Consider the following 18703-nt stretch of genomic DNA (forward strand, 5'->3'; position numbering starts at 1 on the left):
TAAAACTTTTAAGTATTTCCACAGGAAGTATTTACAATTAATAAATGAGCCATAATCTAAACTTTCAGTTTAGAGTTTAAAAATTTCAAAGATTATGATTTTTAAAATACCATTAAAGATGCAGATCCCACACACTCCTACATCTTTAATATATGTACAAGGGAGACCTAAACAACTGGGGAAATATAATTTGTAAAGTAGGACTGCATTACACTTTTTTAATCAAGTGATTATTAGAAATAAAAGCTTCTCCTGCAGGTTTTAGAGTCTATAAGAACGAAAAGGAAGAACCAAAGCAATACATTTTTAACTTTCTAATTTTTAAATATATTGTAGACTATATTTAAAAAAATAATATAACCTGGCAAAAGGCAACCAGAAAAGAACATCATTCTTCACCAAAAATATTTACCAAAGCTAGTCTTTATTCCCAAATGCAAAATACTACTTTCACCTTGCAATTAAAGGAGACTCACTATGTAAAAAGGAGAAACTAATAAGCTTTTGGGATCATTACTGAGTTAGAAAAAAGGTTTTAAAATACTAATAGTCACAAGGCTAAGCCAAGTTGGGGTTTTTTAATGAGTAAACCAATCATGTTGATTGGCCAATCACAGGATGCAAAAATCAAATTTTGGAAAATAAATTAACCGACACTAAGAATTTATCTAATTTTATTTTATTAATATAACACCAGTATTTTATTGTTTACATCCTTGTCTACCTTTGAAAATAGTTTTTAATAAAACATATATTCATTCTTAAACAATAAAAACATCAAAAGCCTTAGACAGAAATAATACCAGGATCAGCTACAGATATTTACATTAAATCTGAGTGTCATGGCAACTCAGAAACAAAAAGAAAATCTGCAGTATGATTTATAAATTACTTATTGTCTAATAAAATAAAACATCGGGCTTTTAGGAGAAAACCTTTCAGCACTGAGCTCCACAGGGCATTTATTGCTTGTAGCATTATAATCAAAGTCAAAGTACAGTGTCACAGAAGCCATACAGAATTTGGAGAACAAGCACTGAATTGAGACCAAGCTAGATTCTATCTAATCCACATATAAACTGTGGGGCACTGAGCAAATTATTAGACTCTTTTAATTCTTAGCTTTGTCATCAATAAAGATGGATTACCATGAGCACTGCTGATACACGTAGCGGTCAAGAATTCGGTGTTTGTAGCAAATTATGCTTGAAACATAGTAAGTACTCAAAGAAAGGCAGCCATTATTATTTGATATAAATTATTTTTTAAAATTATTTTCTTGTATTAAATCTCAACATACACTAACAGCATAATAGTAACCTTAACCCAGTAGCAGTATTTTTTTTTAAAGGTATATTTTATAAGTTTTTTTTTTTTTAAGTTTATTTATTTTTTTTTTTTTAGTAATCTCTACACCAAATGTGAGGCTCAAACTCAGGACCCCATGCTCTTCTTAGTCAGTCAGGTGCCCCTCAGTAGTGGTATCTTAATGGGAAATGAAACAGTCCCAGTGATCAAACTTGATGCTAATATATACCTTAGAAAACTTTGAGGATCGCCAGTTTTTGAATTTAAGTTCTCCATCTTACCACATTAGCTGGACTTAATTACTAGATAATCAACCCCCTCCCAACTAGGGGACTATGAGAGAATTAGGCCCTGATACCCTGAAGGCACAGGTTGCATATAATGGACTGGACTTTTTTTATGAATCTAGAATACACAAACTTACTAAGTTTAGGAGAGTTGAGAAAACAGTCCTTAAACCGTTTTCAGTGTTCTGTGACTAAAATGAGAAATCCCATTTGCATAATAGTAATTAATTATATTACTAACATAATAATAACCATTGGACACAATTAACTTCAACTATTTTGAAGTTTTTCTAGTAATAACTTTTTCAAGGGCAGGGATTGTGCTTTATCTTTGTATGCTAACATCTTAACACATTTATGCTCATGGTGGGAATCCACTTCACATTTTTTTAAATGAAATTAGAAAAAGAGTCCGCCAGGGGGCTGTTCTTACACTGGCTCAGGTTTTGATCATCTCAGAAGCCAAGTCATGTCGCACCCAAGAATCAACTGATTAATAACCAAAATCTATAATTTGGTCTGAACAGAGATGAATGAGGTCTGATAAAATTACTGAAACTCTGGGAAGCCATAACTTCAAAAATACTGAAGAAACACATTAAGTCCAGTATTAATTTTTTAAATCAATTTGCTGATGTAGGTACATAACTGAAGTGTCTGAAGCACTTAAGAGAAGCTGACATTAAGTATGTGATTCTACTGAATATTTTAGGAGGATGTGACTCACTCATTTAGAAATCAATGTTTATTTCTTTCTTTCTTTTTTTTTTTTTTTTTTAGAAATCAATGTTTAAATAAATATGTTTGTAGAAATTAAGCATTTTATCAATTGTATAGTAGCATGTAAATATGTGGGTTACTTTTAAGAAAATTCATTAAAAAAATAAATAAAATCACTTTTTTTTTTCTTTAAGGTAAGCCCAATGCAGGGCTTGAACTCATGACCCTGAGGATCAAGATGTGAATTGAACTGAGATCAAGAGTTGGATGCTTAACCTACTGAGCCATGCAGTGCCCCCAAACCATTCTTGATCATTCTCCTAGGTCTTACCTAAAGAAATTAGGAAAAAGGCTTTGTAACAGGAACCAAAAGGATCTAAAAGGGGCCTCCAAGAGGCAAAGGTAGAGTGGGGGAAGACTATGCAAACAGTGCTACTGCCACTGGAATGGTTACAGAAAATTATTTTGGGACAAACTGTTGATATGGGAGAAAGACTTAGCATTATCTCCCTACACACCATGTGGTAAGTGCTAAGAAGTAGACAAAGGGTGAATTCCAGGAACAACAGGGAAATAAGAAAGGTGGAAAGGGAACATAACAGAAAATGGGTGAGTTCAGATAGACACCTCACAGGTCTTAGTTTTTTGAGCTCTCAAAAAAGAAAGAGTGAGAAGATGAAATTAAGTCCTTGAGAATTTTACTAACCAATAGAAAATGTTATGTTTTACCTGATTTTAGGCATGAGTGCACTGTATCACAGCAGTCGCAGCCACAGCTTACCGAGCACGTGTATTTGTGCAGCAACTAGGCAAGTGCTTTAATTATATTACTGCTAGGCCTCACAGAAATCCTGAAAGGCAGCTAATACCAGCTTATTGGGAAGAAATTCTCAGAACAATTTAAAAATTTAAAGTTAGGACACTGATATAAGTAAGATTCAAACTCAAATTTTTTTCTGATTTCACAGCTCTTTCCATAGTAAGCTCTCATATAATAAAGTATCAAAATGTTCACAACACAGAGATCACTACAATAAGTATAAAAGAGAAGTCTCAAAATAATTGATTCATATATGTAAAAGGAATATTTATGAACCACACAAGAAATTTCATAGATTTTAATTTTAGAGATCAAAGTGATAGAGGCTATTAAGACACTCACCCTAACAATAAGGATCCATTTGATCAATGAAAGTCCAAATCCACAGATGGCACCATACCTTCCAGCTATGGTATTGGTGATACAGAAGGATAAACAAAATCCAAGCCAGTTGAAAATAAATGCCACTAAAAGCAAGAGAAATAGTTCTTTTAAGGACCACACTTTGGAAACAAATTAACAGAGGCATAATATTAACAATACTTCATTGCACAATGGAAGTAAGAATTCCCTTTCTTTTGACTTTGTACCAATTAAATCTTCTTTATAGGCCGTAGATTACCTTTTGCAAATATACTGGCTATTAATTACACATTAACAAACAGATAAGCTTGGTTTCTTGTTAGTCTGGTCAACAGGAATCAATTCCTTAAAACTTATCAATAGGTAAAACTGCATTTTTTAAACCAGCTAAACATCAAGTCATAATGTAGCTCAGCTCCCATGTGATCCCACCCAAGAATTCCAGCCTAAGCAATCAACTAACCAAACTGGATTTTTTTTAAAACCAATATTAAAGATAAGCCAAACAAATTATAAAGTTTCCAGAGGAGGTACCGTTCATTGCCTCTTCCTATCTAACAAAACCTACTTTTACCCCTTTTCTGGAACCCACCCACCAACAGAGTCTTTATTTTAAGGAAGGCTAGATCACATACTTAACCCCAAAAGAGAGGGGTCCTGAGTAGTCTGGGAAAATCACAGGAGCCCCTGCCACTTTTTTTTTTTTTTAATAGGACTTTTGAAATGCATTCTTTCGTTCTTAAAAACACATCAAGGAGACAGAGGATGGAATATAGGTTAAATAACAGTGGCTCTAAATTGATCATTGTTGAAGTTGAGTGATAAATACATATACAGGTTATACTCTTGCCTAGTTTGAGAATTTCTACAATAAATGTTAAAAAGAAAAAAAAAATCCCCCTTATCCACTGGATTTCTAATTTGAATATAACACCTGGAACTGCTGCAGGGATTTTGCTATCAGCCAGAGGATTAAAGTATAACTCCACATGGGCTAGAGTGTGAAGAAAAAGGAAAGCAGAGCCACAGAACTAATACTTGCAGTGGCTGAGTCTGCTTGTCTATCTGCTTGTCTATGGATTTTCTGTTTTGTGAGATAACCACCTATTTAAAACAGCTGAGTAAGGGTTTTCTATAACTTGTAGCAGAAACCATTCCGACACAGGTCCTTGAGATATCATCAGAATGCCCTGTGTCTAAGATAATAATAGAAATGATAATAAAAGTGAACATCAATTTGAGCAGGACTTTGGTCCTGTTCAGTGCCCATCCTCTTATCCTCAATATCTCTAACCCTCAGGGAAAACATAGAGAAATGCTGATTTTTCAGGATTCTGAAGACAAAGAGGAAAACATTTTAGAATAAATTTAAATAAAATAGCTATTTCTTCAAAGCAATTTTCCTACTCCTATAATTTCTTCCTTCCTAATGCCTTCTAGGCACAGCTTTCTTGATCATTTATAGTAAGCTATATTATATGATACAATAGGAGAATGCATTTTGAAATTAAGACACTTGTGTTTGAATCACAATGTGACATATATCACTCACTAGATACATGACCTGGGACTCACTGCTTACTTCTGTGAGCCAGTTCTCTGATCTGTACGGATCTACTTCACAAGGCTGATAAGAGGATTAAGTGAGATAATGAATTTAAAGGGCTTAGCACAGTAAAGAACCTGGCACACGGTGATTGCTAAGAAATGTTAACCATTATTACTACCCATATAAAATAATATTTTTATACAGTAGGTTATATCTTTTCCGAAAAAAAAAAAAACACACAAAAATTCAGGAGATGCTACTGGAAATAAAACTTGCTTACACTCAATTTTCTTATACTAGATGCTGATTTTGCTATCTTCTACCTCTGTGCTATCCAATGCCACCAGCCACACTGCTTTCTCCACTAGTTCTAGAAACCTACCCTACTCTACAAAGAGGACTATTTTAATTTCCATTAATTAAAACTAAGTGAAATTTAAAATTTAGTCCATCAGTCACACTAGCCACATTTCAAGCACTCAATAGTCACATTTAGCTTATAGCTATCACACTGGACAGCGGAGACAGAGAATATTTCCATCATCATAGAATATACTATTAGATATGGCTGTTCTACATCTAATTGGTTAATATTTGTGTTATCTGTGGAGAAAAACATGTAATGGCTGATCAGAAATTATTTTATATCTATTTAAGGTAAATAATCTACATCAATAAACAGTAGTAGAGCTTCCCAAACAGTAGTAGAGCTTCCCAAATAGTAGTAGAGCTTCCCATATAAGGTATGCCATATATGAGCTAGTGACAGACTGAGAGAGTTACTCTGTTCCCCCTCGGTCGGCAGGTGAGATCTGGGGCAGAGGACAGATTGCCGCCAGTCCTGAGCACCTTACTCCTTTATCCCTGTGTGCTATAAACTTCTATCATTTTGTAAGCCTGTCATGTAGTTAATTAAACCTAAGAAACACTGATGGAGAAAATACAAGACAGCAAAATATTCAGAAGTGCATTTTTACCTACGAGTGTGTGTATGTTTAGCTTTGGGGAAAATTAATTCAAACACAGTTTCTTTCAAAACAGATTTACAGATATCCACTATACATATAATTATACTTACATTAGAAATGAGACACAAAATAACAAAAAAGTATTTAATGACTCATCATGTTCTCCTTGTGCTCTCTGCCAGCAGTATGCATTACTAGGCCTTAAAACTAATAGGTGATATAATCTCAAAGTTGTGCTCATGCAAGATATAATATGTTATGGACTGAACTGTGTTTCCTCAAAACTCACGGAATGAAGCACTAACCTCCAGTGTGACTGTATATAGAGACAGGGCCTTTATAGGGAGGTAATTAAGGTTATAAAGGTAGAGCCCTAATCCACTAGGACTGGTGTCTTTATAAGAAGAGAAGAGGCACCAGAGGGCTCTCTATCCTCCATTATGTAGAAAAGAGGACGCAGCAAGAAGACAGCTATCCACAAGCCAGGAAGAGAACCCTCACCAGAAGCTGAATTTTCCAGCACTTTGATCTTGGACTTCTAGCCTCCAGAACTGTGAGAAAATAAATTTCCACTGTTTAAGCCATCCAGTTGGTGCTTCTTTTCATGGCAGCTCTGAGGGACTAATATATAACTTTATCCATCTGTAATCGGTTTAAGCACTAGGAAAACAGTGAAGCTAGTGACTACTTAAGCATAGATAGATTCACTTTTTATTCCCCCTGGCCTGTAAGATAGCAAATAAAGCTGAACAGGTCTTTAAAATACAGAAAGGGCAGAAGCATTCAATTCTAAATCCTCTATGACATGTCTGAGTTGGCAAAAAAGAAAATTTAATAGGGACGCCTGGGGAGAGCTCAGCAGTTGAGCATCTGCCTTCCGCTCAGGGTGTGATCCTAGGGTCCTGGATCGAGTCCTGCACTGGGCCTCCCTCAGGGAGCCTGCTTCTCCCTCTGTCTTTGCGTTTCTCTCTCTGCATTTCTCATTAATAAATAAATAAATAAAATCTTTAAAAAAAAATTTAATAAATGTATGCTAAACCTTAAGTGCGGAGACTCCTGGGTGGCTCAGCGATTGATCACCTGCCTTCGGCCCAGGGCATGATCCTGGAGTGCCAGGATTGAGTCCCACGTCAGGCTCCCTGCATGGAACCTACTCCTCTCTCTGCCTATCTCTCTCTGTGTCTCTCATGAATAAATAAATAAAATATTAAAATAAATAAATAAATAAACCTTCGGTACATAAAAGAAACAACACATCAACACATGGCAGAGGGAATGAACAGGTACACGCCGAGAAAAAAAGGAACACTTTTCTCTCAGCTCTACTTCATTCGTGCCATGTTTCTCTGGAAACCGAAGACAAAACAGGAAGCTTAAAAGGTGTAGGAGACCTATTCCCCGCACAGCAAGGCCCAACATGGAATCCAAATAAGCAAAAAAAGGCTTAAATAGCCTATATTCCTTAGAAAAGTAGGATACGGAGTAGCAGGCAGCAGGAAGCAGGGCAATTAACTCAGGAAAGTTGGTAAAACGAATGCTCAGTGTTGCTCCAATTACACTCTCCACATTCATCTTCCCAGTCCCCTTCTTTATAAGAAAGGGAGTCAGACAGGTTAATGACATTTGAAAGAAGGCTGCCAATCACTTTAAATAATGTAAAAGGTGAATGCTCCAATGAGGATGATGGGAAAGGAGAACCTTACTACTATCTTCAACTAAGAGTACTCTGTAACTTACGGTATTTCACATATTTTAACTTAATTGACACATTGGCCTTTTAAGTAGGGGCAAGATCAGAATTAATTCCATTTTACAGAATGATAAACTGAGACTTAGAACAGTAAAGTGCAAAAAAAAAGAAAGGAACAGTTAAGTGTTACATAAGCTCACAAAATAAGAGCTATAGGTAAGATAGGAGCATCCTAGTCTTTCACCTCTTAGAATTAGTGATTTTTATTATAATAAATACCTTGCATCTATATAAAGATGGCAACAGGATAACCTAGAAAGCAATATTGTATACTACAGCTCATCTGTTAACTAATAATGCTTAGTTTTTAAACTTCCAAAAGCCACAAGATACCTATTAATTACAAAGGGAAAACTTTATAGTGAAGAAAGCTAGAAGACACCACCAAGATAAGAGTTGACATCACCAGTAAGAACACATAACTAGATCACTGTCTCCTGATAGGATGCACTGAGAAAGGCACATCATTTCTATGGTATTCTTAAAAAGGGGGGGAGGGGGAGGAAAAGAGGAAATGCATAACCTAAATCTAATCGTAAGGAAACATTACATAAATCCAAATTGAGAGATATTCTACAAAACAACTGGACCATACTTTTCAAAAGAATCAAAGTCATAAGAAACAAAGACCGACAAACTGACCCCCCATTAAGAACAGATTAAGGCCAGACTAAGGCAAAATGGCAACAAAATAATATGTATAAAATCATGGACCATAAATAGGACATCAGTGGGACAACTGGTAAAATTTGAATAAAGTCTGTAAACTAGTTAGTACTATTTCATAATGTTAATTTCCTAATGTTGATCACTGCACTGATGTTACATAAAAAGTTAACACCTGAGAAAGCTAGATCAAAGTTACATGGCAACTGTATTATTTTTGTAACTTTTTCCTAAGTTTTAAATTATTTAAAGATGAAAAGTTTTAAGTTTTAAATTTTTAAAAATCTGATACTTTTTTGACAACAAATGAAAATCGTAAGTGAATGAATATAATACATACAATACTAACAATGAGCACTTCTTAATTTCTTCAATCACATAAAAATATATATAAATGTATTAGGTTTCAAAGACACTAAGTTCCTAGACAAGGAATAATCAATTTTACTAAACTTAGTTCTGAACTACATATAGGTAAATTTCTCTCATCCTCAGGCAATTCTCCTCATTTAAAAAATTAGCCATTAAGACATGAGATGCTAACAATTCATTAGTTTGAATACATTTCAGCTAAATTATAAGCAATGAGATGACCAAAACAAATTTTTTTCTTGAAAACAAAAATGTTTAATACTTCACAAATATCACATGAGTTTCTTAAGGTATAATTAACCATTCTTAAGTGTTCTCTTTCTGGATTCACTTACCATATACAACTTCACCTAAAAGCTATATAATTATAAACACAGCTTTATCTGGACAGAACAAATCATCAACGTATTATTTTTCAACATGTGTGATGCCCAGGCAACCTCTTTAAGAACTGTTAACTTTTATGACTTGTCCATGGTAGCTGCTCAAAATCGCTTATTAGTGAATACAAATGCTCAATATCATCAATCCTTGGGGAAATGGAATTAAAGCACAATGAGATACTACCACACATCTACTGAACATCTAAAATTTTAAAAATTGTCAATTCCACATGCTGATAAGGTCAGAGCAACAGAAAAGCATTCACTGCTAGTGGGAAAGCAGAGCGGCAGCCATTTTGGTAAGACAGTATAGCAATTTCTTACAATTCAGAATTCATATTTCAAAACAATATTCTGATTCCTTTTAAAATCACAACAATTTGTTATGTTGTTAATTGTGTTGCCCTCAAGTCTAAAATGGGAATAATGGGGGCACCTGAGCGACTCAGTCAAACATCTGACTTGTGATTTTGGCTCAGGTCATGACTTATGGGTTATGGGATGGAGGCCCATATGGGGCTCTGCCTCAGCAGGGCGTCTGCCTGAGATTCCCTCTGTACCTCTTCCTCTGGTCCTTCCCCCACTTATGCTCTCTCTCTCAAACAAATCAATAAACCTTAAAAATAAAAATAAAATAGGAATAATGCAGGTGATTAATTTTTACTATAGCTGGCAAACGTGAAGATTCAAGCGGATACAAAAAGCTAAACCTTCGAAGAAAAGTTTTCTAAACAGAGTCCATTACATTTTTAAGGATTATAGTTCAAGGTTATTTCCACAGTCTATCAATTATCCAGTGGACTAAATCTTAATTTCCAGCTTTTAATTAACAAATAATTGACTTTCAATCCATTCTCTTAAAAACTCTGTTATATAAAAGCAAGATCAGATACAAGCAGGTTAGGCACATGTCATGCATTTTGCTATGACACTGCAAGGGATAATGAAAAGTAAAATTTATCAAGGGATGCATATATTTCTTTTTTTGTTTTCTGAACATATACATGCAATTATTTTACCAAATTTATGTGTAAACTTTTTTTAGGATTACATGTGGTAAGAGATTGAAATGTGGATGCTATAAGAGAGAAGACAAGAATCAAACTATCAAAAAGTTTTAATTGAAATACTTTTATTGATATTCACTATAGTTTTATTCACACAACTTATATTATCTGAAATGTTTAAGTTATAAGCCACGTTAAAGAATATCTATTTCTGGGCAGCCCCGGTGGCTCAGTGGTTTAGCGCCACCTTCAGCCCAGGGCGTGATCCTGGAGTCCCGGGATCAAGAACCACATCGGGCTTCCTGCATGGAGCCTGCTTCTCCCTCTGCCTGTGTCTCTGCCTCTCTCTCTGTCTCTCTCATGAATAAATAAAGTCTTTGAAAAAAAAAAAAGAATAATCTATTTCTGACAAGAAACAGCAAATGTTTGTGAGGATGTGAAGAAAAAAGAACTGTCACATACTGTTGGTGGTAATGCAAACTGGTGCAGCCACTGTGGAAAACAGTATGGAGATTCCTCAAAAAGTCAGAAATAGAACTACCCTACGATCCAGTAATCACACTACTACTAGGTATTTCTCCAAAGAATAAGAAAACACTAGTTCAAAGGATATATGCACCCCTGTTTACTGCATTACTTACAATAACCAAATTATGGAAACAGCCCTGGTGTCCATCCATAGGTGAATGGATAAAAAAGATGTGATTGATACACAAAGTACTATTACTCAGCCATAAAAAAATGAAATATTTCTATTTGTAACAACATGGATGGAACTAGAGAATACAATGCTAAGCCAAGTAAGTCAGAGAAAGACAAATACCATGTGATTTCACACTTATATGTAGAATTTAAGAAACCAAACAAAAGTAAAAAAGAGAGAGACAAACCAAGAAATAGACTATAGAAAACAAACGGATGGTTACCAGAGGGGAGGTGTGTGTGTGTAGGAGGGAAATGGGTGAAATGGCAATGGAGATTAAGAGTATACTTATCACGATGAACATTCAGTAATATATACAACTGCTGAATCACTATACTATGTTGTACACCTGAAACTAACATAACCACCATATAGTAAATATACTGAAATTAAACTTAAAAACATAATGAAATTTGAAAAATAAAATCTATTTCTGAACCATAGAAACAGAAAATAGAATAAAATCTAGACAACAGCTACTAGGTAGCTCAATAGGCATGAAAAATATATTAAGTTGCAATCTGAAGAACAGCCACTAGATGGTAGTGATTACAAATAAATCTATGCTTATCAAAGCCAGTAAGTTCAAACTGGTCTACCTCCTACCAAAAAATATATATATATATCAGGAAATGAAGCCTGAAAATAATTTATAATTTTATTCTCACAATATTGGTTCAGTTTTAATAGAATAGAGAGAATAAAAAATAAGTTGTAGAGACATCATTTAGTAAAAATGTAGCAAAAGCAGGTAATTTACACTAAATATATGAAATATATTTATTCATATTAATTAATATACCACCACAGGGCAAAAATAAGGCAACTAAGTATCTAGATTACCAAACATTTACAACACTGTTTTATCAGCAAAATGTTTTCAAACCTAAAAAAAAGGTTAAAAAGAAGATAGTAAGTAAGGTTAAGTGAAATACAGAAATGGAGAAATAATAATTAAACTCTGAGTCAAATAGATGGTATCAAATCACATTTTTATGCCTAAGAAACAGGTATTTATACTTACATATAGTACAATCAATTTAAATTTTCTTTTCCAATTAAGATTTTTGAAAGATATAACATACTGATGCTACTCTTTTCATAAACAAAATATGTGGGAAGATTGTTATTAATAATAAAGGGTTACCAGTTGAACTAAAACTAAGGAAAAAAACTAACATTTACTAGACTAACAGTACAAAACAGTAGCTATTTCTAGTCAAAGTGTTCATTTCTTTTCATGGTACCTACCATCGTATCTAAATATGAATTGTAACTAAAGCCACAAGATTTAAATATTGCATATCTATTAGCTGGTTACCAAGCAGACCATAATTTACTAAATTTGAAGAGAAAAATGTAACTGCTTTCCCACTCACCAACCCATTTCTGAGTGGTTATCTGCTTCTATTCTTCAGCAGATGAAACGAAGGAAGGAAAAGAAGCAAGAAACCTTCTCAAAATTTTCAAAATGGAGGATTAGTGATTTCCCAGACTCAAAAGTAACTCAACTAAAGGCATGTATTTTCTGTTTAAAAGTTGAATATGGTACTTGAAAAACAAGTAAACTTTCCTCAGTTTTATTATCAAAATAAATTTTATACTTAAAATGAATTAAATCAGCATTCTATGAGAGTGGTGATCATTTAAACAGGCTGAGGGCAGAAATTTACCATATCTAGTCTAATAAATTTACTTACATGAATATTGAGTTTTGAAAACTTAATTTTAGCAATTAAACAATTCAAGTGTCAAAATATTATGTACTGAGTACACCAAATGCCAATCTCTGTGTTAGGAATTGAAATAATAGACTATAACATAGTCTTCCCTCAAAGTATAAAGTCTACTTTATAAATTCAGATATTTAACTAAGAATTCTGCAACACGTTAAAAAATCTTACTTAAGTTTTTGGTCTTCTAATTACTTACCATTTCCTCCAAACAAGACATATTTGCATTCTTCTGTGTCTCAAATCATATTGTTCCAATTGCCTAAAGTACTTCCTTTTCCAACAATTCTTCTTGCTTAAATACACTGAAATGGAAGTCTTTTGCCCCCAAAGCAGAATTTATAGTTTCATTCTGCATGCTCCTACATTGTTGCATGGTCATGCAACATTTCTCATGCAAAAATGTATTTATCTTAAATGTATTTATATAACTCTAGCATCTAGTGTAATTTCAGCATCTAGCATCATGACTGCAATACACAGTAGTAATAAATATCAGGATTATTATTGTATCATATGATCACATGGAGTTCAATATCAAGAACAATTTACATTTTAAATAAAGTAGATACACACTAACAATATTTGTCTTTCTTCACTAACTACGTTATTTAAATACACACACAGCCAATATACGCAAAAAACAACTTGGAAATGAAAAATCACTTACTGAAAAATGCCAGCATGAAAATCCCATCATTACCCACTCTGAGTTGGTCTGCATCACTAAAGTCATCTCTTGGTTGGCACTCTTCCTCCTGAATCTGTAAAACACATAACATTAGAACAGCTCATTAAAAAACTAATTCCAACTTTATTAAGTATAAAGATAAGAATTTAAATAAAATTAAATAAATAAATAAAATATTCTCAATTTGTTGTTCAGACAAAATGATACAATGACTACAATGGCATATAATAAGTATTCAAAAACATAAGTATTAATTTTTCATGAGCACCCTTGAAAAGAGTAACTTTAAAAGAAAACACACAAAAAAGATAAAAACTGAACACTGGATCAGTGAAAATTTTAACAAGTGAAAATGCATCAAGAAAGATGTGACTGACACATCTGCACTGAATGGGAATGAGGAATTTTCATAATCAGTGGTGGAATCTAAATTGGTATGACCTTTATGGCTGGCAATTTGGCAATATTTACCAAAAATAAAAATGTACAACTCACAACTATATGGTCAATTAATCTTCAACAAAGCAGGAAAGAATATCCAGTGGGAAAAAGTCTCTTTAACCAAGGTGATGGAAAACTGGACAGCAACATGCAAAAGAATGAAACTAGATCACTTTCTTACATCATATACAAAATAAAATGGATTAAAGACTTAAATGTGAGACAGGAAACCACTAAAATCCTAGAGGAGAACACAGGAAGTAACCTCTTTTAAACATCAGTCGTAGCAAATTATTACTAGATGTGTCTTCGAGGCTAGGGCTACTGGGATTTCATCAAAATAAAAACCTTCTGCACAGTGAAGGAAATGATCAACAAAATGAAAAGTAGTCTATGGAATGAGAGAAGACATTTGCAAATGACATATCTGATAAAGGGTTATTATCCAAAATATGTAAAGAACTTATAAAGCTCAACATCCCCAAAATGAATAATCCAATTAAAAAATGGGCAGAGGACATGAATAGACATTTTTTCCAAACAAGACATCCAGATGGCCAACAGACACATGAAAAGATGCCCAGCATCACTCATCATCAGGGAAATGCAAATGAAAACTATAATAAGATACCACCTTACACCTGTCAGAATGGCTAAAATCAACAACACAAGAAACAACAGGTGCTGGCAAGAATGTGCAGAAAAAGGAAACCTCTTGCACCATTGGCGGGACTGGAAACTGGTGCAGCTACTCTGGAAAACAGTATGGAGGAAGGTTCCCCAAAATGTTAAAAATAAAGCTACTCTAAATGCCCATAAATAGTGGACTCTTGTCAGGAGATAATTCTTCCATCAGTCCTTCATGTTTCTACGTCTTCCAGGTAGAGGCACTAGCTGCCTTTCCTTTGTACTGTCTTTACAAGGATGTTTATATTGCAGATAGCTTTGGAAGAGAGAGTGTCTCTCCCTAGATCAGAGACGGGTGCATGTTTAGTGACCGTTAGAAAGTACTGGGTTTACTAACCAGGATTCCACACTATGTGTGGCAACACTACTTGGCCCTCTTTGTGTTTCCCAGTGGGAACTGAGGCTCAGGAAACTGGTCAAGAAAATGCTAATACATTCACAGTAATCTCACTATGCTGCCAAAAGAAAATGACTTTCAGGGACGCCTGGGTGGCTCAGTGGTTGAGCATCCGTCTTTGGCTCAGGTCATGATCCAAGGGTCCTGGGAATAAGTTCCGCATCGGACTCCCCGCAGGGAGCCTCTTTCTCCCTCAGCCTAATGTCTCTGCCTCTCTTTCTGTGTCTCTCATAAATAAATAACATTTTTTTTTAAATGACTTTCAAAACCATATTGCTCATTTGAGCAAAAACATCCCTAAAACTCTGCAATCATATATCATAGGCAACACTTGTAGAGAAAATTCAGTGATTGGCAATGACTAAATACGCATTAATAAAATTTCGTATAATTTCAAGTTCACTCAAGAAATAAATATTAAAGCCCAATGTGAGCCCCTCCAAACCACTGTCAATATGATGGCAAGAATATAAATAATTCATACTCTTTTTAAAATATCAGTACAGAGATTTTATAATATGGCATCATTTTTAATAAGATAGAAAACATTAGCACAAAGATGTCCTTTACGACATTAAGAATGGAAAACAAACACATAATCACAGTTGAAAATAATTCCTCTGTCACTAGAGAGGAATGGCCACTTAATTATAGTATATTGATTCCATGGAATTTCACTAAAACATTAAAATAACAGAGCAACGTTTATACAAAATGCTTAAAGATAAAACATAGTACTCTGTAATAATTTCAACTATATTAAACATTGATTTATAAGTTCTAAAAGTGGTAAAAGACACCAAAATATTTTAAAATGAAAAGCTATTAAGAAAACAAGTGTGGTATTTCTTTTCTCTAATTTCACATTGCTAAGTTTTAAAAAGTTTTCATCAACTTAATAAACTGTAATTTATTAAATACCAAATATGGGGAGGTAGGGGAATCCCAGGGTAACTGAGTAACGGGACTTTAAGGAGGGCATGTGATGTGATGAGCACTTAGTATTATATAGGACTGACGAATCACTGACCTCTACCTCTGAAAATAGTAATACATTATATGTAAATTAATTGAATTTAAAATTAAAAGATAAAATAAATTCATACATACCAAATATATACTAGGTTAATAGAAAGGTGCTAGAAATGCAAACAAAGTCCTTAACCTGGAGTTGCTCACAATTTATAAAGTGCTAGTTTTTATGTCAAAAGACAAATTACTGACAAACTTTAAACCAAGGTACAGGGGCACCTGGGTTGCTCAGTTAGTTGGGTGACTGACTCTTGATTTCAGCTCAGATCATGATCTCAGGGTCCTGGACTGAGCCCTGCAACCACCTCTGCACTCAGCAGGGAGTCTGCTTAAGGATTCTCTCTTCCTCCCCACCTCCCGGTCAAGCTTCCTCTCTATCTAAAATAAACTTTAAAATCTTTAAAAAGTAAATAAACAAAACAAGGTACACGATAAAGAATATTACCCAGTGTTAGGTTATAAGACTAGTATACAAGTATGTTCTAAAAGTTGAAATAAATTATTTTAATTCAAATACTTTTCATAAAAAATATTAAAAATGAATCATTCAGGGGCACCTGGGTGGGTCAGTAGGTTAAGCATCTTGGTTTCAGCTTGGGACATGATCTCAGGGTCATGGGACAGAGCCCCAGGTAGTGGGCTCTGTGCTCAGTGAGGAGTCTGCTTGAAGATTCTCCCTCCGCTCCTCTCCCCACTCTAACACAAGCTTGTGCTAGCTAGCATGCACACAGTGTCTCTCTCTCTCTCTCAAATAAATAAATCTTTAAAAAATGAATAGTTCATTTCTATAAATCTATTTAATCAACCCATAATTTACATGTAATCCTATGCATTACAAACAGGAAATACCAGAAAACAGCACTGTTTCCAAGTCTTCTGGCTACTACCTACCTATATTCTCCCAATAAGCGTGGATTTAAGAAATAAACTTTTATCTCACCCAACTAAGATTCACTTACAACTGAATGCATACTCAAATGCTAATGAGGCCAGTTTTCTATCTGAATCAGGTATAGAAACCCATACTCAATCGTCTTCTGCAGAAAACGGTGTTGGAGTACTGGGTTAGAAACTGATGAATTAAAAGAGTTTTTACAGGAACCTAAGTCTCTTCTGTTCAATTATATTTTTGCTTTCCATGAAATTTTCCACAATCTTCACAAGCTGGAGTTACAAAGATATTAGAAGCAGTTGAAAACAAAAAACTTTTCCTTATGGACATGTTCCAATTCAGACTGGGATCACATTACTTTCTAAAACAAGACACTGGAAGTGATGACAGTGAAATGTTGGAAAAGGAGCACTACAGAGTTTTCTCTCCAAAAGGTAAAATTACCTTTATGCTTTCCCCAAAGCACAGAGAGCAAGACAATGCCTACTTCTATCTCTTCAGAGTTCTATAGCATGGAAGTTAGGACAGTAGAGGTCCCAAGGTTGAGTAACTTCCTTTAAGGACCTCTGCCATTTCCACGATCTCTAGGAAGACACTCCCTGTTAAAAGGAGCTACTGTCCTTCTGGTTCACGGAGAACGCATCCATGTATATAATGCATATATAACCATATAACATGCTAAGCAACCTAGAATCGATTTTGTTAGAAACTCCACACTACAGACCTATGCTCCTTCTTTTCTGTATGATTCTCTCCTCCAAGCACCAAAAATCCTTATGACTGAGCTATATTTTATGCCACTGTTTTAACAAAGACTTGCTTTCACCCTTAGAGGGGAAAAGCATAAATAATACATTTGAGGCTGTCTTTACTTCTGTGCCCAAAGCTATTTATGTTGACACTTAACTCTGTGTATGTTGGAGTATGGGAGTGGGAGCAAGGCATGGAAAGGGAGGTACTGATGAAAGAAAATCAACCAGAAAAAAAACCCTCACCTATCAGATAATCTACTCAGTGAGCTCTGGCCTGATGGCAGCAGAAGAATGCTGCATATAGAATCACCTTTCTCTCCCTTTGTCCCTCACCCAATTTTAGCTTTCTGTGTAAAGTGATTTTAATGTCTTTTCCTGAACAAAATGGGGTGAACCTAGGAATCTAAAATGATATCTCTAAAGTCTGAAGCAAGAAAAAAAGGCAACAAACTCTAGCCCTGCTTGCAGCCACACTAAAATATAAATAATGGGTGCCTCGGTGGCTCCATCCGTTAAGCATCTGCCTTCAGCTCAGGTCATGATCTCAGAGTCCCGGGATCAAGCCCCACATCAGGCTCTTTGCTCAGTGAGGAGTCGGCTTCTCCCTCTCCCCCTCTGTGCTCGTCTCACTCTCACTCTCTCTCAAGTAAATATATAAAATCTTCTAAAATAAGCAAAATAAAATGTAAATAACTTCCGCCTTTTATCTAATTGCAGAATAGCATACATGCATCTCGTTGATTCTTCACTCCTGAGACAGTCACTCCTTTTACCAGAACAAGAAGTATTATACATGTGTATCACTGACTCTGAGACAGAAAGAGAAGACAGAAAGGACAGGTGGAACCCCTAACTATCATTCTAAAATTCTACAGTGGGATGTGTTAAAAGAGCATATACACACAAAAAGTGAACTGACAAACATAATTTGAAGGCCTTGCAACTTATTTCTCTGTGCTTTTTAACCTATACTGAGTTCAATCATGGAGTCACTAGACTTGCTCTGCTAATATATATGAGTGAATAGGGGAAAAAATAATTTTTTTTAAAGATTTTATTTATTTACTCATGAGAGACACACGGAGAGAGAGAGGCAGAGACACATGCAGAGGGAGACAGGCTCCATGCAGGGAGCCCGATGTGGAACTCGATCCCAGGACTCAAGGATCACACCTTGGGCTG

General features: G+C 34.8%; 1 protein-coding gene across 1 annotated transcript in view; it reads right to left on the reverse strand.

Annotated features, from left to right (window-relative positions):
• Window positions 1-18703, reverse strand: part of NDFIP2 (Nedd4 family interacting protein 2) — a 66709-nt gene that overhangs the window by 9744 nt on the left and 38262 nt on the right. Inside the window, exons 5-6 of the mRNA XM_041730830.1 lie at window positions 13300-13393; window positions 3478-3602 (exon numbers count right to left, since the gene is read on the reverse strand). Coding sequence (XP_041586764.1) covers window positions 3478-3602; window positions 13300-13393 — 219 coding nt within the window. The remainder of the gene's footprint in view (window positions 1-3477; window positions 3603-13299; window positions 13394-18703) is intronic.

Source organism: Vulpes lagopus, chromosome 16 (assembly GCF_018345385.1).
Source record: "Vulpes lagopus strain Blue_001 chromosome 16, ASM1834538v1, whole genome shotgun sequence".
Taxonomy (NCBI): domain Eukaryota; kingdom Metazoa; phylum Chordata; class Mammalia; order Carnivora; family Canidae; genus Vulpes; species Vulpes lagopus.